Source organism: Sphaerodactylus townsendi, linkage group LG03 (assembly GCF_021028975.2).
Source record: "Sphaerodactylus townsendi isolate TG3544 linkage group LG03, MPM_Stown_v2.3, whole genome shotgun sequence".
Taxonomy (NCBI): Eukaryota; Metazoa; Chordata; class Lepidosauria; order Squamata; family Sphaerodactylidae; genus Sphaerodactylus; species Sphaerodactylus townsendi.
Genome location: NC_059427.1, coordinates 78,231,216 through 78,254,030, shown reverse-complemented (window position 1 = coordinate 78,254,030; position 22,815 = coordinate 78,231,216). Strand labels below are relative to the sequence as shown.

Here is a 22,815-nt window from a genome sequence, read left to right as displayed (position 1 = left end):
TTCTGAGAGTTCTGATCCTTGTGCAACTGGAATGTTCTTGAATGCCATACCAGCTTGGGAATCTAGTGTCACAGGCTTCACTGTCAGAAGTGCAATACAAGTAGATCGCATAAAACTATATCAACCAATATACCCTTTACCAATCATATGAACAAGGTATATTTTATGTAGTTATTTAACATGTACCCCTTCCCAATTATATGTCCAAGTTCATATATCAATAGGTATATATTTTTATGTAATTATTTAACATGTTTGCTAGCTACCTTGAGCCCAGCTAAGACTGAGAAGGGTGAGATTACATTCAATTAAATAAATAAATAGGTAAAAACGAAATGCTGCTTAAAAGAGAATGTTTGGCTCTTGACAACAGTTGCTGTAATTAAATGCTTCTTTTACATAGTAATTGCAGAGGAAAAATAAAATTGAAATGCAAAACAGAAGTCCTGTATTCAGAAACAAGAGAAGTTTTTTCACACTGGAAGGAAGGGTATTGAATTTCAAACTAAAACTGAGTATGTTTTGTGGTAACAAAATGAAGAAAGTTGAATGTAGTTATTCTATAGCAGTTCTAATTGCTGCCTTTATGCTGGGCTGAACTGTTCTGTACTATATTCTTTGCTACAGATGAAAGAGAGAAAATATGAACTTAACACATTTGTGTGTTCTCCACAGACCGCATTGCTCGAAATCGCAAGTCTATTGTTTGTCCAATGATTGATGTAATAGACCATGACCACTTTGGCTATGAAACACAAGCTGGAGATGCAATGAGAGGAGCATTTGACTGGGAGATGTATTACAAGCGGATTCCAATTCCTCCTGAATTACAGAAATCTGACCCCAGTGACCCTTTTGAGTAAGTTCTTGAAACAATGCACCAATAGATATCTAACAAGCTAGGCTGTTTTGGAGATAATAGGCTCCTGGCTTTTGATTTGATGGAAACTGTCCTTTGGTTCTCTGTAGATAATGGTTCATGTGACCTCTTTTGTAAAACATATTTTACAAAACCTGCCACCGACAGAACAATACTGTTATAAAATGTGGCATACAATATAGCTTATTGCTGTGGTTACAGACATGCACTTTAATACTTTGGTACTGTGCGAAACAATAACACTGTAAGTTAGTAGATGTTGCTAAGGAATGTTTATTGAATAATTTTTAATGTATCACAATTATTGCTATTCTGTACAAAATAGCCACTATTTTTGCTGTTATGCCTAGGTTAGAATGCTGCATCATTAAATTGAAGGTTAGCTATTCAAGTGCAGTAATCTCCTCCAGAAATGTTAGGTTTGATTTTTGGTTTCTTGACAGTTCATCTAACCAAGTGAGGACATTAATATTTGAAACACTGAGTTTTTGTTGAAAACACAGCTTCAGATTTTTTTCCCCCATGCTTACATTTTTTGCCTTCTGGAAGGCTTGCATTGATTGTTTTCTGAAGAATGTTCTGTAAAGCCTTTCTCGGTTTCACAGTACAAAGGCTTATTGAAAAGCAATATCTACTTTGCTGAAACAGCGTAAAAGCATTATAACGCAATGATAGACAAATATTGAACAAAATATGAGAAGACTAGCAGCAAAAGCCCATTGCGAGGGGGAGGGGGAAGATGCAATGGGGCCTAGGAAGCATCCCCCTCTGCAGTGGTGTAAACTTGGCTTTTGGGTTTGAGGGACGCTTGGCTTTTGGAGTTGGGGGTGGCTGGAGGAGGTTACCAGCTGGTAGGGCAGCTCAACTTTTGGAGATGTGGGCAGGTAGGAGGAGGGTGCCAGCCGGTCTCAGTTTTGGGGAGTGGGAAGAGTGGGAGGAGGGCGCCTGGCTTGGCTTTTGGGGGTGGGAAGGCAGGGGGAGGGTGCCATGCTCTGCTTTTGGGGGTAGGAAGGGCAGGAGGAGGGTGCCGGCTGGCCAACCGGCTGCTCCACTGCCCAGCTCAGGTTTTGGGGAGGCAGGAGGGCTTTGACGCCGCTGCTCTTTGGGCAGGAGGAATGTTGAGGCGATGAACTCCCACCAATCCTCCCTCGCTGGCTGAGGATTCGTCGTCACGACATTCAGTGACTTAACATTTTATTGTTTAGGATCAAGCTGGTAGTATTATAATTCTTTAGATTTCTTCATTAACATTCTTTTTAATGCAGAAGGTGATGTTCTTTCAGGTCTCCTGTAATGGCTGGAGGACTGTTTGCAGTGGATAGAAAGTGGTTCTGGGAGCTAGGAGGATATGATGCAGGTCTGGAGATATGGGGAGGAGAACAATATGAAATATCATTTAAGGTGAGTTCCATTGTCTTGCTTTACAGTAAGAAGTTTGAGAATAAGGGCATAATATGCAAGTTTATTCATATCTAGGTTTTTTCTTGTGTATGTATTTATAAGTAAAATTGTCAAATTAGATGGGCTTCTGTAGTATTTCTTGTAATGAAAACTGCTATTACCTGAAACCAAGGATAAGAAGCATCTGGTTATTTGCCTCTAATGAGTGGATTCTAACATGGATTCTTTTGTGTACGCATACATAGTGCAGAAGTGACTAGATGATCAGCCAAATAGATTTTACAGAAGACTGACTATAGCAGAAATCTTGGAACTTCAGAAAAAAGTTGTAGCAGGTTCAGCAGAAACAAGGTACCAGAGGACAAAATCACCTGGTAGTGCTGGTTCTCAGAAGGCTAGCAATGACTGGGGTCATCAAGCTGACCAGCTGGAGTGGGAGGACTGGGGTATACCAGCACCCATAGTTGCAGTGGTGTAGTGTTTGAATGGGGGAACCTTGCCCTTTGGGTGATACAGTTTAACTGCGTTGTTAGCTGAAATGGTAGGGTAAGTCCCCTTTTTGTTTGAGAAATTAGCAAGAGGGAGATCTTGCTCTGCGAGAGAATATAACTGGGTCAGTCTACCTGTTTATACCAGGGTTGTTCACCATTAGAAATCTGCAGGCGACTAAGAAGTACAGTTAGGGTTAGGGTTAGGGGTTAGGGTTCAATCCTAACAAATTTCATTTGGAAGTAAAAACAGTAAATTTACAAGCACAGAATTGGGTTAAAGCACACAAAAGAATATTGGAGAGTCCTAAGACTTAGAAAGGGAGGAAGGATAGGGTTTAGAATATATTGAGGTTGAGGTTGGATAATAATTGCTTGCCAGAAGAGGAATGGTCTGAGAAGCAGAGTTCAGGGCTGACACTGAGCTCCAAAGAGATGGTGAAAGCAGTTGGCACACACCATAACTAAACCAGAAAACACTGGGCACAATATACTAGACCAGAGGTCAGTCCAGAAACACTGAGCACTGACTGCAAGGTGGGCAGTTAATTTATAGGAAAATTTTGACCTCTAGCAAAGTTAGGAGAGCTCCTTGAGAGCCAGCGGGAATAACATCTTTTGGTCTCCCGGGGGTGGGGTATATGTGGGTTTTAATAAGTTACCATCAGAGATGAGTGTTTTATAAATTATTCATTTGTTTTAATTCTATAATGTTTTATTGTTGGTTTTAAATGTTGTAGCCACCCTGAGCCCCTTCGGGGGGAGGACAGGGTAGAAAATTTAAAAATAAACAAATAATCTTCCTGGACAAAGATGGCTGCTGTCCTCTGAAGGAGCACAATGAGGTGGACACTTGGCTTGATGGCTCAGACCTAGGGAGAGTCCAGAAATGATTAGATTTTTAGTGGGGTTGATGAAATCACAACTTCGGGCCTTTCCAGTTCAAATGGATGTGGTCTTTCCCAGAGGTAAAGCAGGAAACAAAAGATAAAATTAGTGAGCTGAAGAACAGCTAGTGAGCTGAAGAACAGCTAGCTTTGATTGTGTTAGTTAGCATATGCTTTGTAAACTGGAGACCACGTGTACTGCAGTCCTAAGGCAGGGACTGGTTTTCCCGTGCTTGGGCTTTGTCTCTCCTGATGGCTTTCATTTTAATGATGACAGGGAGATATGCCCAGGTAGATCTTTTCCCTATTGATACCACTGAGCCAGTACAGGAGATGGCTTCCATCTTTGGCCTGTACTGGTAGAGCATCCTTTAGGGGAGGATGACAGGTAGAGACACTGCTTCTTAAAAACAGCCCCTCTCCCCTATCTCACCTCAGGTCTGGCTGGTAACAGAGTGTTCTGGATAATCAAGTGCCTGGTAACAAAGCTTGTTCTGTACTTAATTACCTATCAGTGCATATATATGTATGTACTCTACATCTAGGTGTCTGTTAAGTGTGTGTGTTAATTGCAAATTACTGGCAGAACTCTGGTTTCATTTTGCATACAGGTCATTGTAGAACTTGGAGGAAAAATCAGTATTCAAGAGACTGATGTGCTGTCTCTTCAGGAAGAAAAATGCCATTACATTGCTGAAATCCTTCCTTATTTTTCAGATTGAAATAATATAGTCAGAGAACAGGGTGTTATAGCCACTGATTCTGTAACTGAAATTATCTCTATCTTCACTATGTACTTCAACTAAGAATTCAGCTTTTAAAAAAGCAACAAGTCTTTAAAATCGTCAAGGAAACAAAGTATTAGTACCTATGAAGTTTTGGGAAGGGCCCTATTCAATCATAAAAGGTTACAGTACAAGACAGCACAGTACAAGACACTATGAAAGGGTACAGTGCAAGACAGTTTGCTTGTAGGAGAGGAACTGAATCTGGATGTCATTAGAGTAAATAGTAAGTAAATACATGCAAGCATCTTGCATCAGATATCTGATGATGAGTCTTTTACTGATCTGCACATTTACTAAATACAGTTGGTTAACCAGGATAAATCCACTCTAAAACTTTTGGAACAATCCACCAAATGACCATGTCATGGAGAGAAACACATCTTACTATGGCATGCCTCTGAAGATCCCAGCCATAGATGCAAGTGGAACGCTAGGAGCAAAAACTACCAGACCATGTCCACTCAGCCCAGAAAACCCACAACAGTCAGTCTACCAAGTGTTTTCAGACAAGTATTAAATTAAACAACTAATTAAATTTGTTAATTAAACAACTACAGTAATTAAACAACTATTTTCAATTAATTTGTATAAATTTGCGTTCAATTTAGAGTTTCTTCTGGGAGATAATTAGCATATCTCTTCTAGTTGGTTCATGTCCAGCTGTCTTAAACTTCACTGTCCTATCAATCAGATGTGAACAAAGAACACAGTGGATAATACCGTCTTTTCAAATGACAACGCATCCCTCTCTTGTTTAAATGGTTAGAATTCTGTGCTTTGTTTTTCCTCAAGTAGGTTTATAAATTTGAACTACTTGATAATGTTGTAAGGACCCATCAAACAGCATTCATCTGGCAATTAAATCATAGCAAATGATATTTTCTTCCCATTGTTTTTCTCCCCAAAGCTGAGTAACAAAGACATACAGAAGGTTTCTTGTTTCCTCTTTGAGATTCCTTTACAGTTGTTCCATTTATCTTTTCTACAACTGTCTGTGAAGAAATGTGTAATAATACAATGCTGTGCTGGGGGTGTGGAGGAGGGACACAAAATCAGCACTCATCTTTCCCAACTTGGACCTTTTCTAAAGAACTGCCTTCCAAGAGTGATGACAGTGCCTATGCAAGCGCATTATGTTTGAAATCCTAAATTGGACTCTCACGGCTTGACTGCAAGAAATGAAACCAATCATCTACCTGAAATTATGTGTTTTATTCCAGGCCAAATATGATAATTTATTTTTATTTTTTATTGCAAAGAAAAACTTTGTTACAAACTTCTGTTAAAACAAACGTATACACGTAAAATGAAGAACTACAATTTCAACACTATTCTGCAAGTGAGCATTAAAAACCTGACTTGAATTCCAGCACAAGATAAACCATATAAAACAGTACAAGACAGATTGAAAAGAAGCATTGGCACACCATAACATAACCATAGACCTCCTCCTCTATGCTTGAATGTGTATGTCTAAACATGGTATTTTTCCCCGCTCTCCACTTTATCTAACCTGTTTACCCAAATCGAATCTTAAATATATTACTTCATTAAATGATTCCTCGTAGTCTTCTATTCTATAAGTACTTCATTCCTGATCTTCTAACCCTGGCGCTATTATATTTTTTTAAGCTGTTCCGATATAAAGTTCACAAAAGGGGACCAAGTCTCATCAAATAGTCTTCTCTCAGCAGATAGGTCAATTTATCTAATTCAACTGTATTTCAAACTTTTCTATCCACTCTTCTATAGTGGTAGTTTTTTTTTAGCTTCCAGCTTTTTGCTCGCACAAGCCTTGCTGTGGTAACCAAGAAAAAAACACGTTATTTTGTTTTATCTTCTCATGTTTGCTTACTCCCAACAAATATGATTCTGGAGTCATCTGATCTTCATAATTTCCTGCATTTTTTCATGAATTAATTTCCTTCTTGTACCTTCTTATATTGCCACCATTGGTGAAAGAAAGTACCCTCTTACACTCCACAAATGTGTTGGATTCCAACACATCAGTGAACAATTCTTATATATTTTAGATAAAGCTACTAGGGCAAGGTACCACCTGTGAAACATTTTGTAAAAAAATTCTTTAAGGTCCATACTCAATGTGAACGTACTAATATTTTTGGTAATTTAATCCATTCCTCTTTTATATTTCTTCCAATATTCTTAGCACATTTAATCATGATTTCTTTGACTTCTTTTTCTGTTTTAAACATTAACAAATATCTATATATTTTTTCTATTAATTTTACATCATCTTTACACTATGTTTCTTCAGAAGTTGTTCCATCTTGCCTTGATCCCGATTTCTTCTTGTCTGCTTTGAAACATTCTGTCAATTGAAAATAAATAAACTAGTTGTGGCCAGTGGCCCACTTAACCTCTGAGGAAGGGGCTTGTTTCTTCCCACCTTCCCTTTCCCGGGTGTCCAACCCATCCTGAGTCCCAGTGTCAGGGGAGTGTTCCTGCAGCCTGAGTCTCCTGACCCACAGTTTGACTTTAGGAGAAGGCAGCTGTCCCTACCATACCTTCCTCCTCGCCATTCTTCTGCTTCTGCCTCCCCTCCTTCTGCACCTGTGCATCTTCTCATCCTCCTTGGCTCACTCGCTTTCCTCCTTCAATATCTTCCCTCTTAATCCCTGAAAGTCTGCTTCCCCAATTGTGGCCCCACCCCCCTTGTATGCATGCTCAGCCCAACGCCCTGCCATTCCATCTTTCCCAGGTCCCCCCCCCCCCGGTTAGGAACTGACCCTCGGGGACTGGCTGACCTGGTCCAGGAGACAGGACATTCCTGCCGGGCCATTAAGAAAACTAATGACAAGAATAATGGATTTTAATTTTTTATTCACGTCAATTCTGTTAATACATAGCAGAAGGACTTCCCTGTCTCCAAAGTCTGAACTGTTCAGGTAAGAGGAGCTATGTTGTCATGCACGGAATCATGTTGATCAGATGAATAAGGATGTGCTAGACTTAAGCTACAGAATGGCATCTTTCTGACCTAGCTAATGTTGTGGAGTTATGGATGTATGGATAGATGGACACTTGATGTGTAAACTGACCCCTTAGATAGTCTGAATAGATTATTGAGACAGAGTGTGTTATTTAAACCTCTGGACTTAGTGGACATTGAGCATGGTTGCTTCCTTCTCGTTATTCTTTTGTACTCCTTATTCTCTCACATGAATATACTTCCCACCAGCAGCCATACTTCTTGTTGGTGCTTATTTATACTTTTCTTGTTGGAGGGGAGCTTTGCTTCTGAATCTGACTCACATGCATCTTGCTACTTTTATCTGGAAAAGGTGGTGTCCATGGTGCTTGCTTTTGTTTCCAAGGAACAATAATAGGTGCAAATGACATATCATGCTGTCTGGTGTATGTTTCCAGTGGTTCAGGACATACAGTTTTGAAGTAGGGATGGTCATGTCAAAGAATAGAATGCATAGTGACCCAGAGAAGTCTTGTGAGATGTAGTTGGTTTCACTTTGAATTGATCTTTTAACATTATAATATTCTTCTTGGGCCATTTTTATGCTACTGTCATCTGTGTATGTTCAGATTTTTCAAATGAGAGCATATCTCTGGAAGTAGTATTGTTTTTAGAAGCCCAGTTTTCAATTGGTTAGTGAAGGTTATTTAATGCGGAGAGGAATTGAGCCCTGTTCTTCATAGGATAGACAGAAATAGTCTGTTGTACCTACTGGTGCAGCTGCCCAAGAATCAACCATTTCCTATGCCTCAAAATAATAATAATAATAATAATTTATTTATTAATCTTATATACCGCCCTCCCCCAGAGGGCTCATTACATTCCCCAAAGCCTGATTCAAAATGCAGTGGTAAGTGCTGACTTTGATTTCATTCCATATGTCTGCTGGTTGTCACCTTGAGAATTTCTTTCCAGATGTTTAATTTTTTTCCTTCAGATATGTAACTTTATAAAAAAAATCTAATTCATAAGATGTTCCCTTTCTGCTGTCTTCTCTTTTTAGAATGAGAACTGAAAATTTCCTTTATTCAGTTTGTAATGAAATCTGTCATTACACAAAGGAGTTGCTAATAAAGTGAATCAAAGCAGCAGTGAAAATGAATAGGAAGCCTGGTTTTGAAATTAGATTTATAGTCTCATGACAAATCAGCTGAATGCATGAGGAAAATTTTAAAGACACAGAGTGGAGCTAGTTAGGTGTAAGGGGAACAATATTTGCCGTATATCTGCATGGACTCACATAGAATTCATTCTGTTCATAAGCCAGTGAATAGGCAGATTTGGATCCAAAAAGAAGTTCTTTTTATATTCAGTATTCATTTAACAGTCATTTTGCAATTTCTATATTAAAGGCAGTCTTCTGAGTTTGTAGAATAACACATTCTACTACATGAATAGTTACAGTTATTACTATATTTAGATATTTAAGGATTTTACACAATAGTTTTTTTTATGCTGTAATGTTAGTCCAGGGGTCCCCAAACTTTTTAAACAGGGGGCCAGTTCACTGTCCCTCAGACTGTTGGAGGGCTGGACTAAAAAAAACTATGAACAAATTCCTATGCACAAATGATTGTAAAATGTTTGATTTCACCTTTCAGCCTCTCTGTCATGGTCTATTTTTAGAACAGTGACCAAAGTATGTCAAGTACAGGGTGGGCTCCAAATATTGTTGGGGAGGCTGTGGAATACCTTCCCCTGTAAAAAAAAAAAGAGCAGAACTTTCCCAATGAAGCATTCCATCTAACCCAGGATCAGGTATCTCCCTGGGTTCTTTCCTCCCTAGCAGCCAGCGAGCGATTCGCCAGCCTGGCTGATGCCAATGGGAGTGAAGCGGAACAGAAAGCCTGAGAGCAACACATGGAGTAGCTGAGAGGGAAGGGCGGAGCAGGAGTTGCCACGTGTAAGGTTTCCAACTCTGGGTCAGAAAATTCATGGAGATTTGGGGGTGCCATCATGTAATTGCAATCAACAGCCGTTGAGGCCGGTTCCTCCTCTCCCTCGAGCCCCCACTGCACATGAATGGAGCCATCGACGCCATGCCTGGCGGGCCGGATAAATGCCTTCAGGGGGCCACATTTGGCCCCCGGGCCGTAGTTTGGGGACCCCTGCGTTAGTCTCTTACCTATTTGTATTTAGATCAATAATTTGTGTTTATCTGCAAAGGAACTTTTATGTATCTAAAGCAAAATGTATGTTCACTGTTCAAAAAGACTGGGGAAATCCTCAGTGGTTGCTTTAGAGAGGAGCTTTCCTTTGCCCCTAAGGTGATTGTTATGTGCTCAGAAATGGCACACGGAATGGAGTGCTGTATATGGAGGCCATTTTCTTGATTCTTACAGTCTCTACCATTGGGGAAAGGAGTAATCATCCTTCCTTTGCCTTGAGGCAGCTGTTGAAGGGAGGAATTTGGGGAACAGAAGCAGCTTACTTTTTGAAGGGCATTGAGTCCAAATCTGTTTTTAATCTAAATATGCTAACTCAGTCAATACTAGTGAATTGTTTGTTGAATGTCTCATCCTATTGATTGTATTGTGTAGAATTTATTTTATTGATTATTTATACTGTCCCTCCCCTTTTGGGCTTGGGATGATTTCTGACCATAAACAGTTAATACAAGTAAAATCAAGTAAAGTTAATCAATACAATAAATACCATAAAATCAACAACTAAAACTGTATAAAATTCTAGGCAAATCCTGGTGACTCTAACACAACCGGTAAACAATACTGATTAGAGGGACAGAGGATCAGATAGGTCAGAGGTGATCTCTGGGGTGGTCCGATGGGGGAGAGGCCCAGATGGTAAACCATTGCTTCCTCAACCATATGCTTAGTGAAACAACTCTGTCTTATAGGCCCTGCAGAACTGCATTAAATTCCACTTTGCTTCAGTTCTGTCTTTGGACTCCTGGTTGGTTCTACAGCCCTAATCCTTTTGCATTGTTTACTGAATGTCCTATTCATCTATTGTATTGAGTCACAGTGTGTAATTCACATTGAGAGCCAGTGAGTAGGTGGAGTATAAATAATATAAATGTAATGTAAATAAAATTATTCTCCTCTCCACACCTGGTTTCAGGTTGGCATCTGCTGCTGGGGATATTCCCTGACAGCAGACACAAGTGTTACATCCAGCATTTTGTCCTGTAGCTGGTTTGTGAATTAGGTAAGGATTTTCTCAGTAGGCATCCTTTATGGTGTTTACATTTGCTGTTGAAGAAGCTACCATTTTGAATCCAGGCAGACAGCAAATTATTATCCTATGCAGACATCACACTCCCTTTAGTCAATGATTGTTTAGTGGTGAGATGTTTGCTTAAAGTTCCAAGAGATTTGCAAAGACTGTTCCAGTAGAGTACAGTACAGTAAACTAAACAACTTAACTCCAGCAGGCCTTTTCTACCAACTGAGGGGACTCACACAGCCTCTATAATTTTGGGATATCTAGGTTCATTTTAAACTGCAGTCCTTCCTGTTAGTTTCCAGAAGGTAATAAGTGTATAGGATTTGCAGCCATGAGATAAGTTTTGTGGTTCACAAAGAGGTTACTGAGATCACTGAGGCAGGATTAGTACATAACCAATAAAGATCAGCAGCCCAGTTTTCCTGATAGACAAAGGAGAAACATGACCTGAGAATAAACATTTAAATTGGTTGTAACTTCAGAGAATAGTTCAACTTTTCTATAATGCTTTCAGGCACAATCAGACTTCTATTGACTAGCCACTAGGTTGGATCCTCTCTCACACACAGGATTCCACTCATACCAACCTGCCCTTTGCTCAGAGTCAGACTAAATTGTACAAGGTCTGCTCATCACCAGAGACCAACCAGTCGAGCACTTTCTTCTCTACCAGAGACAGAGCTGAACTGCTCTGCCACACTATCTGGTAGAGCTACCTTTCACTCTTTTCCCTGAGCCAGACCTGAGCTGTCTCTGCTGTCTCCCTGAGGCAGATCTCAACCCCGTTCCTCCTTCACTTCCCTCCAATATTCCATCTTCCCTCTGGAAGGTGATAGGATTCTGGAGCAGCACTCTCATCAGCTTGGCTGAGTCACTCTTTTTCCCTTCAGGGGTTGGACAGCCCGGAAAACCCACCAGAACCAGCCTCCTGTCTGTTATAGTCAGCATCTACATACACAGATACTGGCTATTTTTTCCCCATATTCCTGTTCAAAATGACAGCATAGTGAGGATAGACTCAAAGATTTAATGCATTCCATTGAAACAGTAATATAGCGGAATAAACTTTTGTTACTCTCCAGGTCACCACAACATTTCCCATTTATTTTTGCTGCAACAGACTACTGTAATTATCCCTCTGCACTTGTGGCCAGGCATGACCAAGTTACTAGGGCTTGAGTCTTTTCAGTTCTTGCCATGCCTGCGCTTTTAACTTCTTTTGCAGGCACAGGAAGTGAGGATACTAGTGGACAGGAGAAAATTGGGTATCATGGTGTGTGAGGTGTTAAGTAGAAAAGTATACATTTTTCATTTATTTTAATTTTGTTCTGAATGTGAGTGTGGTGTGGTTCTTTTTCACAATCATAAGGAAATGGTTGATATGTTTGGTCAGAAAAAGTATGTTGTGTATTTTCTTGCTGTGGGTGAACTTTATTTAATTCCATTCCCTTATTCCTCAAATCAGAGCTTATTGTTACATGATAGGTTTTTTGCTTCTGTTACTGGTGGTGTCCCTGTCTTCATACATTGTGCCTTTCTGAACTAATCTTGTTACCAACATCTGAATGAACTCTTGTGGTAGACATTCTCTTACTAGACCTTTTTTTTAATTTTGAAAAGCTGTTTAAACCTAAATTGAATTATGAGGAAGGAAACTATTGATCTAGAATATGAATAATTCTGCTTACTATTGTTTCAACCATCTCTGTAGAAAGAATTTATTTATTTATTTGTTTATTTGATTTATATACCGCCCGATCCCCGAAGGGCGGTAAGTAACTTGTAGTACACGAAGATAAGTAACTTGTAGTACACTTGTAGTACACTTGTACATTCTTAAATGTACTACTTCCCCTAAACTAGTCTGATCTAATCAGATCTTGGAAGCTAAACAAGGTCACCATAAGTCATCCTTGACTTGTCGCCACCCCCCCCCCCCCCCCCGTTTTTTACTTATAGGTTGTTTTCAATTGGTAGATAAAGTAGTTACTATTTTACAAATTAAGTAGGAGCAAGGGAGTAAGAAATTGTACCTCCATGCAAATACTATTGAATGAGCTACTGTACATCAACAATTTACCAAACTGGCATAAAAGATCAGGTTATTGGGTTAATATTGGACAAGTATTCGCCCAAGTAGTTCAGGACACTGAAAATATAAAGATCAGCCTTGTCAACTGTCAGACCCTTTCCACACATGCAGAATAATGCACTTTCAATCCACTTTCAGTGCACTTTGCAGCTGGATTTTACAGGGTGAAATAGCAAAATCTACTTGCAAACAATTGTGAAAGTGGATTGAAAGTTCATTATTCTGCATGTGCAGAAGGGGCCTCAGTTTTTTCTCTTTTCCTGATTTGGCTCAAATCACTACATTGCCCCAAAGATAATTTGAGTTCAGACCAGACACTCTTTCACCTTAAATTTGCTCACAGTGTTGTAAAAGGTAAAATGGTAAGAGTTTGCATTCAGCATACCAAACTCCTTGGAAAAAAGGTGGTATACAAATCAACACCTATTGGATTATATCAAGCATAAAATAGTCTTGTGCTAGCAACATCTAAAAGAAGAGTGTCTGCAGATTAATATAAACAGACAGATTTTCTGCAGAATCTGCCCAGTCACAGTAGTAACTACTGTATCATTGAAAAAAATTATCACACATGGTATTTTTTTACTTAAACATCTCCTACTTACAGTAATAGTGTGACAGCTGTTGAAAATAAGTATCTTGATGGAACTGATAAACCCACAGGGGAAAGTACTGTAAGTCAGGAGCAAATGCTTCAACACTGCTAACCATAATGGCTAAATTTATATTGAAAAAGCATAAGAACATAAGAACAAGCTGGATCAGACCAGAGTCCATCTAGTCCAGCTCTCTGCTACTCGCAGTGGCCCACCAGGTGCCTGTGGGAGCTCACATGTAGGATGTGAAAGCAATGGCCTTCTGCGGCTGTTGCTCCCGAGCACCTGGACTGTTAAGGCATTTGCAATCTCAGATCAAAGAGGATCAAGATTGGTAACCATAATCGACTTCTCCATAAATCTGTCCAAGCCCCTCTTAAAGTTATCTAGGTTAGTGGCCATCACCACCTCCTGTGGCAGCATATTCCAAACACCAATCACACGTTGCGTGAAGAAGTGTTTCCTTTTATTAGTCCTAATTCTTCCCCCCAGCATTTTCAATGAATGCCCCCTGGTTCTAGTATTGTGAGAAAGAGAGAAACATTTATCTCTGTCAACATTTTCTACCCCATGCATAATTTTATAGACTTCAATCATATCCCCCCTCAGCCGTCTCCTCTCCAAACTAAAGAGTCCCAAACGCTGCAGTCTCTCCTCATAAGGAAGGTGCTCCAGTCCCTCAATCATCCTCGTTGCCCTTCTCTGCACTTTTTCTATCTCTTCAATATCCTTTTTGAGATGTGGCGACCAGAACTGAACACAGTACTCCAAGTGCGGTCACAGCACTGCTTTATATAAGGGCATGACAATCTTTGCAGTTTTATTCTCAATTCCTTTCCTAATTATCCCCAGCATAGAGTTTGCCTTTTTCACAGCTGCCATGCATTGAGTTGACATTCCCATGGAACTATCAACTAAAACGCCCAAATCCCTTTCCTGGTCTGTGACTGATAGCACTGACCCCTGTAGCGTGTATGTGAAGTTTGGATTTTTTGCCCCTATGTGCATCAAGCAGATGAAGGTCAATTCACTGTTAAGATTCGTGTGTAGAATAAAAGCAGGAAATCTGAAGCTGGTGGGACTGTAGTGGCAGCTGACCAAAAATAGCCTTAATGAAACCTTTGTTGGAACATTAAACTATTTTATCATAGCGAACATTGCCAGACAATCTTTAAGTCATTCAGGAGCCAATGTGTTTATAAATGCTTGTGATACTTTAAAACAGACTAAGTACATTATTTACTGGCAGAAACACTTGAAGTCATGTTTAAGCCCACTGGAATGCCTGCATTCAACAGTACACTACTTCACTCACTGAAACTGGCAAAAATATGTATCTATATATAATCTAGCATGAAAGAAAGTTCTTAAAGAATGTTGGCATAGGTTCAGTGTCCCTTGCAGTAGCTGGAACATTAATTGAGCCATAATTCTTCAAGTAATCAGTTGACACTCAATTTTTGATACAAAACAGGGATTTAAATTTTTTATGAACTATAGCTAATTGCAGGTCTACACTATATCGTGAGACAGAAACGCTCATTTGTGTCACACTGGAAAATTTTCAGTTAATAGTTAATCTAAAAATCCTGTTATGTACCCTTAATTGCTCTTTAGATTTGTTTTATCCTAGCTGTGCATGGAAGCAGTTATGTTCATGGTAGTCAAAGCAGGCAGGCATTAATCTTTAATGTTAGCCTGGATAGTATGCTTTAACCCTGTCTCGTCAGATCTAGAAAGCTAAGTAGAGTCGGTCCTGGTCAGTACTTGGATGGGACACTACCCACGGAAGTCCAGGGTTGGTATGTAGAGGTGGCCAATGGTAAACCACCTCTTAATAATGCTTACATCAAAAAACCCTTTGAGTTGCTATAAGTTAACTACAACTTGTCAGCACATATTTTCTAAATAAAAGTCACCTACGGCAGATCTGTGCCCTGGTTTTGATTCTTTGTTTTCCAAATGACATGTTAGGTTATTTGTTCTTGGTATAGAATTTTACAGTACTGTTATGACTGTCATAGTGTTTGGACAATATCAGATACAGATAGCTGGGAAAGTGAACAGCCAGATTTAGCAATACAGATAAGATTTGAATGTATTTATGTTAAACATAAAACTTGGTACCTCACTAACTTATTGTGTATAACTTGAAAGTCATTGATTTTATTCTTTTTAAGGAAACTGATTTGTACTTTTTTCTACTTCGTCATAGGTTTGGATGTGTGGGGGTCGCATGGAAGATATTCCTTGCTCCCGAGTAGGCCATATCTACAGAAAATATGTCCCTTATAAGGTGCCAACAGGAGTCAGCCTGGCGAGGGTAACAGCTCTTCATATTATGCTTTCTTTGCATCTTCACAAAATCCAGGGAACAAAGTTTTCTAGAAAAAAAGTCATATTTTTCTTTAGCTTGCATTGTGCCAAAATAAATTACCTGTTAACACAGCTAGTCTGCTCCTGTATTTAACCCACCCCTCGGTAAAGGCACAATAAGATAATCAGATTACATTTTGTATAATTGGCTGGGCATTTGAACTTAAATCAGCCAGTGTTGGCCAGTTACAAAGCCATGAAGTTCCCAATAAACACACGTACATCTTAACCTACAGTATTTACTTCTACATCTAAAAGCTGAAGTTGCCAGTTTGAAGGATAATTGCCAGCATAACTGTATAGTTACTGCTGATGAAAATAATGTGCCCTCCCAATGTTAGTAAAATTCAAGTAAAAACAAGTGTTTTATTTGGCTTCCAAAAGTGGGTGTTTTTAAATGGATATGTGCTCCCTCTGGTGGGAAAAGGAAGACACAACAAAAGAGTTATGCTATCCTTTCCCCCACAGTTGCCCTTGACCAATTAAATGGTCAGGCTCCAATATAAACTATATTAAACTATATTCTTTGTTGGCAATTTCTGTTACTGATAGCCTGGCTGAATTCAGCCTTTTAAGTTCTGGGTTTGGGGACATTAAGAGGCAGATGCTACAATTTGGCAAATGTATCTGCAGAGTTTCTGTCATGCGTATTTTGACCTAGGGCAGCTAGTTAACCTTCTCAATATGGGACAGCACAAGACATGAAGAAGCAAAAACTGCTTACTGTTGTTTTTAAAGTATCTACATTAGGCACACATCATGACCACTTTCCCCATCATAGGTAAACTATATTATCTACTGTATATACTCATGCATAAGCCGACTCGTGTATAAGCTGAGGCACCAAATTTTACTACCCAAACCTGGGAAAACATATTGATTCGCGTATAAGCCAAAGGTGGGAAGCCGGGAGGCAGAGGGAGCTCCTTATTTGGGCAGTGACTCCCCCTGATGTCATTACCCAAATAAGGAGCTCCCTCCACCTCCCAGCAGGCTGGGCTTCCTCAAACCCAGCCCAGAGGTGGAGGGAGCTCCTTATTTGGGCAGTGGCATCAGGGGGAGTCACTGCCCAAATAAGGAGCTCCCTCTGCCTCCCGGGATTTGAGGAAGCCCAGCCAGCCAGGGTTCACCATCACCCTCAGAGGAGGGCAGCAACAAGCGGCTTTTGCAGCAGCAGGGAGGTCGTCTCTGCCATGCCCCCAGCCTCGGCAGAGGCCTGAAGAGCCGGCTGGTAAGCAGTGACTCGTGTATAAGCCGAGGGGGCATTTTTCAGCCTTAAAATAGGACTGAAAAACTCAGCTTATACGCGAATATATACGGTATTCTGTTCTAGGCTCTATAACTATTAAAAGGGAACTGAACAGGACAGCATTCTGCCTGCCTGCCTTCTGGAAAGTGGCTGGTCAAGTGGTCTAGTAGGCACTGTGGAAGTATATATCTGTGGGTTGCCTTGTCAAGTACAAGAAATTGGATCCTGGGACTATAATAGTAGAAACTTGATTTTTAAACATATAACTTACTTCTAACACTGGTCAATTTCACATGGTACAAATATACTGGGTTGACAAAGGGAAATGTCCTGGGTTTGGGCAAGAGCTTTGCATGGGTCCCTTCTCCAAAGTGGGATTGACACTTGATATTTCCTTCAACCCAGGTTTTTCAAGAAGTGCCAAAATCACAATCTTTTTGAAAAATCCCGGATTGAACCCGCTCCTGTGGGAATGGCATGGGCACCAAATTGCTTTATTTTTTTCCAGCCCACCACCCATTCTTCTGCCTTACATCATGTCAGTTTCGTTTCTGCTGAGCTACCAACTGGTGTGATAGTCCGCCATTTCAGAAACATCCACAAAACACGTTTTCTCCCCTCAGCAGTGACTGCACATCATTTAACCCAAATGGGTGCTCAGAGCACGAAGCTTGGGAGATGCACACCTTTGAATGTGGATCTGACGTGTCACTTTGCTCCCTTTTGGGACAGATTTTATTATTTTGTATATCACAACATTAAAGGCGGCAGATTGCATACTTCATGTTTACATGTGTCATGGCTTCAAAGCCCAAAACTTTTTTTCCACGCTGGAGCAATGGGAAAGAGAGGTCCTGCTTGGGCTCCTGGGGTTTCTGTAGATTCTCTACCAATTGGAAGTGTTCCCTAAGCAGAGGCTGGAAGCAGGCAGAAGGGAGACTGTGGTAGTGGAACAGCCAATCAGAATGCAGGAAAAATTAGATGTTCACACCTTCATGTTTGCCTTGTAAAAAAAAGCTGGTTCATTCAAAGGGGCAGAAAGAAAATTGTTTATTTCCTTTGCAGAAAACAGGCATCCTTGCGAAGGACAAAAACAGAATAAAACAGACCCGGATTCAAAAATAACGCATGTAACCCATTATTATTATGCTGTGTGGAATTGACCAGTCACACTGTACCACTGACACAGCAACTTCACATGCAGTAATTGTGTGAGAATCTTTCTGAGATTCTCTTATCTGTCTAGTTCAACTTCTGCTCATTAATATGCTTTCTTTTCACTTATTCCTTGCAAAAATATTGGCACCTGCGTAGAACCTGAAACGTGTAGCTGAGGTGTGGATGGATGAATATGCAGAATATATTTACCAAAGAAGACCTGAATATCGACATCTTTCTGCAGGGGATGTGACTGCTCAGAAAGAACTTCGTAATAATCTCAACTGCAAAAGCTTCAGATGGTTCATGAGTGAAGTTGCTTGGGATTTGCCAAAATTCTACCCTCCAGTGGAGCCTGCAGCAGCAGCCTGGGGAGAGGTTGGTTCATTCAGGAAACTCAGCAATATCAGATGAAACCAAGAAGCCCCACCCAACCATGCCTTGGAGTGTGGCTGCAGATCTAACAACAGGATTCCCAGTACCAGCTGATTCCATCCCTGAGTGTAGGCAGCACATTGTTATGCATGTAGCTTTGTGTGTTCTTGGTTGTACAGGACTGCTTGCTGGAATTGACCAAGTGTGTCTGTACTTTTATTTCGGATAGAACTAGAAATTCCAGTTTGTAATATCACAGTTTTTAGTACCATTTTTGATGAAGAGAAGGGGAAAAGAATAAGATGCTATATTTCAGAAAGACAGCAACTCTCATAACTTCAGCAGTAAAATTCTTGTTTAGTTTGGAAGGGGGAAAGAGGTGTGGAGTCAGTTGCAAACTTCTCATGACTGACAGTCATAAAGACTTTAGCAAGTGAAGATTTTTGGCACCTAAATGTGAAAAATCTGAACAGCCATAGCCTGGAAATTAAAAGCAGAGAACAAACAGTTATCCCAATGAGGACATCTTTTTGCAAGATTTTGGACCATTTATTTAGGTTTTGTTTATATCTCCTATTGAAAAGTGGCTTGGACTTTGTTTCAGAACCAACTAATGTTAAGTTCAATTAAACTGTAGAAATCCATGTACAGAAAACTCATCGTGCGTACAACTTGAGACTTTGATAGGGGAATCCTGGCAGTAGGGTAGGAAGGAATAGATAATAAAACCAAAGTTTTGACCAACTTAAAAATATATATTATTTTGAAGCCAGCCAGGGACACCAGCTTCATACATCTGCTTATTAAATGATTATCAGGCCAGATTTATTTTGAATATACTGACTGAATTTTTTTTATTGCTTTGGATTCCTCTTTTGACTTCTCAGTTACGGAGCCTTGTGTCCTTTTTTAAAAACTTGTCACTCTTATAGTGGATTTTGTTTTAATACCAGTTGGAGAGAAAATTTAAGTACTTTTCTATTAATGGCTTCCAGTAAGCACAGAGTGATACTTGTAGAACTAATCATTGACTTACTCTTGCAGATCCATAATGTAGGGACTGGTCTCTGTGCAGATACAAAACATGGAGCCCTGGGTTCACCACTAAGAATTGAAACCTGTGTGAAAGGTAGAGGAGAAGCAGCCTGGAACAATGTACAGGTATATGGGGTTATTTTTTTAGTTGTCTAATTAATTGTTTAATTAATTTTAATTAAATTTAATTTAATTTAACAAGCTCAATCTTGGATTGCTTAGGTGGAGGATTGTATAAACAAAATTTTTAGGGGGGTTGCAAAGTAGAAACTGCTGAAGTATTCTAATAGATTTAGGGTGCTGTAGTCACAATAAAAGACACTAACCATAAACAGTATTCAACCCACTCTTTTGCCTCTAATGGACTTCCTTTCAAGGCTTTGAAGGTGTTCTGTTGTCCTACTCAGGACAGGCAATGTGATTATGAAACCCCATTTGATCAGATGAAGTGAGGAGTGGAGGAAGGATGATGACACCATCTTTACAGTTATTCAAAGAATTCTGTGCTAAGTCTCACTTGACTTAGTCTGCATGAAAAAAATACATCTGGGTCACTTAACATTGGGGCAGGCCCGGTCAGAGCCAGACGTCATACAAGGGAGAAGGAAATTTAAACACCAGAATCGTCATCCTGGTCATGAAAAGACTTAACGACTTTAGAGTGTCAAAAGGCATATGACATGATCTCTTGATGGCTGGTGTCCAGAGGATGTCATATATGTCTCCTCATCCTCAACATTCATCCCAAGGACAGTAAAAAAGATGAACAGAGAAAGGCAGAAGTTATTACAGCCCTTCACTGAAGCTTTTAAACTTCATAAGAGTAATTTGTACCTAACCTGTGATTCTTCTCAGAGATGCAAGTGCCCCGAATCTCAGTTTTAAACTGGTTTCAATATGTTACCTGGGTCTCACTAAAGAAACTAGGCTAACATTCCAAAATCCTCATCATCCTCAGAGCACCTACAGATCATATATGCAAATCTTCAAAATCTTCTGCAAATAGTGAAGATCTTATAGCACCATCAACACAGGAATCACTAGATTCCTATGCTTCTTACAAGGCGGTCTTACAAGCCATTGAGATACCAAAACCTGAAACCCCAATGTGTTGTTCTCCTATGTAAACACAAGCAGGTCAGAGGATTCCTGAGTGCAGCATCTCTTGTAAAGCTCTCTACAATCTATGAATTTGCATCCTGACACGGCTTGTTTGTAATGAAGGCACTCACTGAGCTGTCTTTGGAATCCATAAGAGTCCTCTTAGAAGCTTCAAGCCACAGGCCTTGTTCCAGAAGAGGTTTTTTTTTATGTAAACATTACACCAGTCTGTGATGGCAGACTAATTCATTTCTTAAGAGGTAGCTTTCTATACTGGTTCCCATATTCAATTAAATTGAGCTTTTTGAAGGAAAAATGGAATTATATTGTGAAGGAGTTAGAGGTTAGTTTTTTGTTGTGATGACAACCAGGGTTACCCCTTGTTTATATACTGAAAAGCTGTTTTTAATATAAATTTAATAAAATTGCAAGAGAAGGTTATTGGTGGTGGTAGGACGTTGGGGGTGGGGGTGGCTTGTAGAACTAAAAAAATTGTTGGGGTCTTATTAAAATATATATAGCTTATGGGATATAATTTAACAAGCTCTTGGATGAGAGGTCTTTTTCAAGTCCACTTGCTGTTTTCTATGCTGTCTTGTCTGTTTTTTCTCCTCGATTTTGTTTAAGTTTTCATATTCACTACTGCAAGTCCTAGAACTAGGGCAGCGGATGTCTTTTGGTCCTGCTTCTGGAAGTGGATGGGCTGAGCAGTCAAGTCGAGGATATTCTCCATCCACTGAGAAGAATTAATGTTTGAATGCCCACATTCTTTTTCAAAACATCTTTTAGAACTAGTGACAGGAAATTATATTAATGAATATGTCATCACATTCCATAACCATTTTTATTGCTTGGGACATGATTAATGCCCCAGCAAATGCAGTAAAAAAATGAAATTAGCAAATCAGATATTTCTGTATTCTTGTTGCAAGAGGTGGCAAAAGTGACAGCTTTGTTGTAACATAGAATCTGAAAATATTTATTTGAACATTGCAGGGGAAAGAAGGTCTGGTAAACACTATATGTGTTGAAAGTACTTTCTGTTCATGGATCACTTGATAAAATGAAGGGCTGTTGTATATCAATTTGAATGACTGAAAACTGAAAATTAAACCAATTTACCTTGAGAAACAGCCCCAAAATAAGCCATGGCTGTGTCAGAAAGTTTCATTTGCAATTATACGGTGGGCTGTTTATTGAACTGAATATGGGTGTTGAAGTTGCTGCTGGGGGCGGGGGGGGGGTTCTTAATTCTTCCATAACAAGAGCCCAATTTCCTTTGTTTTTATTAATGCTTACAGTAGCAGTGTGAAGCAGTTACTTCCATCCTTAATGTGCTGGATTGTGAAGTCTTCTCATTACTGAACCAGTGTGGCACTACTTTAATTGAACCGCGATCTCCCTGCTGCCCTCCATGTAAATGTACGCTTGTGGAACTCTAACAGCCACATATTACAGAACTGTTTGCAGAGCTCTGAGTTCCATTTTTAAAATATTTTTATTAATTTTCTCAAATCTGATTCAAGAACAGAAAATATAGAAAAAGAAAAAAAGAAAGTACACCTACCTATAAACTATATTAACTCTAACACATTGGATCTTAAAATTACAATATCAGAAAGAACATTACATAGTTTTAAAACTGGTTACTTTAGAGTTCCATTATTTGTTGGTTGATTGACTGATTAATTTATACCCTACCTTCCCAACAAGGTTTACTGCTAGATTTTCATTCTCTTGAATTATTTAGCTAATATTTGTCCAGTACTAATCCCACCTGTTGTTTCAGACTGTCATTTGCATTGTGAATAGGAAATGATAATGTCAAATTAAACATTTGTTTTTGCCTCTTCTCTTTCTCCTAAAACTCTTTGCTCAATAAAACAAATCACTTTCTTATATTCTGTGTTCCTTGGAAGTATCTTTTCCAAGACAGCCATTGTACTTCTGCCCTTCTATTTTTTGATCTCTGACAAACTATTCATCTTTCCTTCCCATCTATGTGATCTTCTGCTTTTACCACCCCAGGATAAAGAACAAGATTTTCTGGATATATTTCAGGCCTGGTTTTGGTACAAAAACTATTTCACAGGTGAAGGGAGGAAGATTGCAACACAAGCTCCACTTCAACCCATATGTGTTTGTTGGACAATATACCTATACCTTAGTCTATGCAACTAGTGACCCTGTTGGGTTTTTTGGTGCTTTTTC

The 22,815-nt window shown here is 39.6% G+C and overlaps 1 protein-coding gene across 2 annotated transcripts in view; it reads left to right on the top strand.

Moving 5' to 3' along the window:
• GALNT10 (polypeptide N-acetylgalactosaminyltransferase 10) overlaps positions 1-22,815 on the top strand; it is a 63,312-nt gene that overhangs the window by 30,168 nt on the left and 10,329 nt on the right. For both annotated transcript variants that reach the window (XR_007243856.1, XM_048488672.1), the window contains exons 6-10: positions 676-859; positions 2,164-2,281; positions 15,526-15,633; positions 18,250-18,471; positions 19,513-19,629. Coding sequence is in view for 1 of the 2 variants with exons in the window: in XM_048488672.1 (XP_048344629.1) it covers positions 676-859; positions 2,164-2,281; positions 15,526-15,633; positions 18,250-18,471; positions 19,513-19,629 (749 nt within the window). In the remaining variant the exon portion in view is untranslated. The remainder of the gene's footprint in view (positions 1-675; positions 860-2,163; positions 2,282-15,525; positions 15,634-18,249; positions 18,472-19,512; positions 19,630-22,815) is intronic.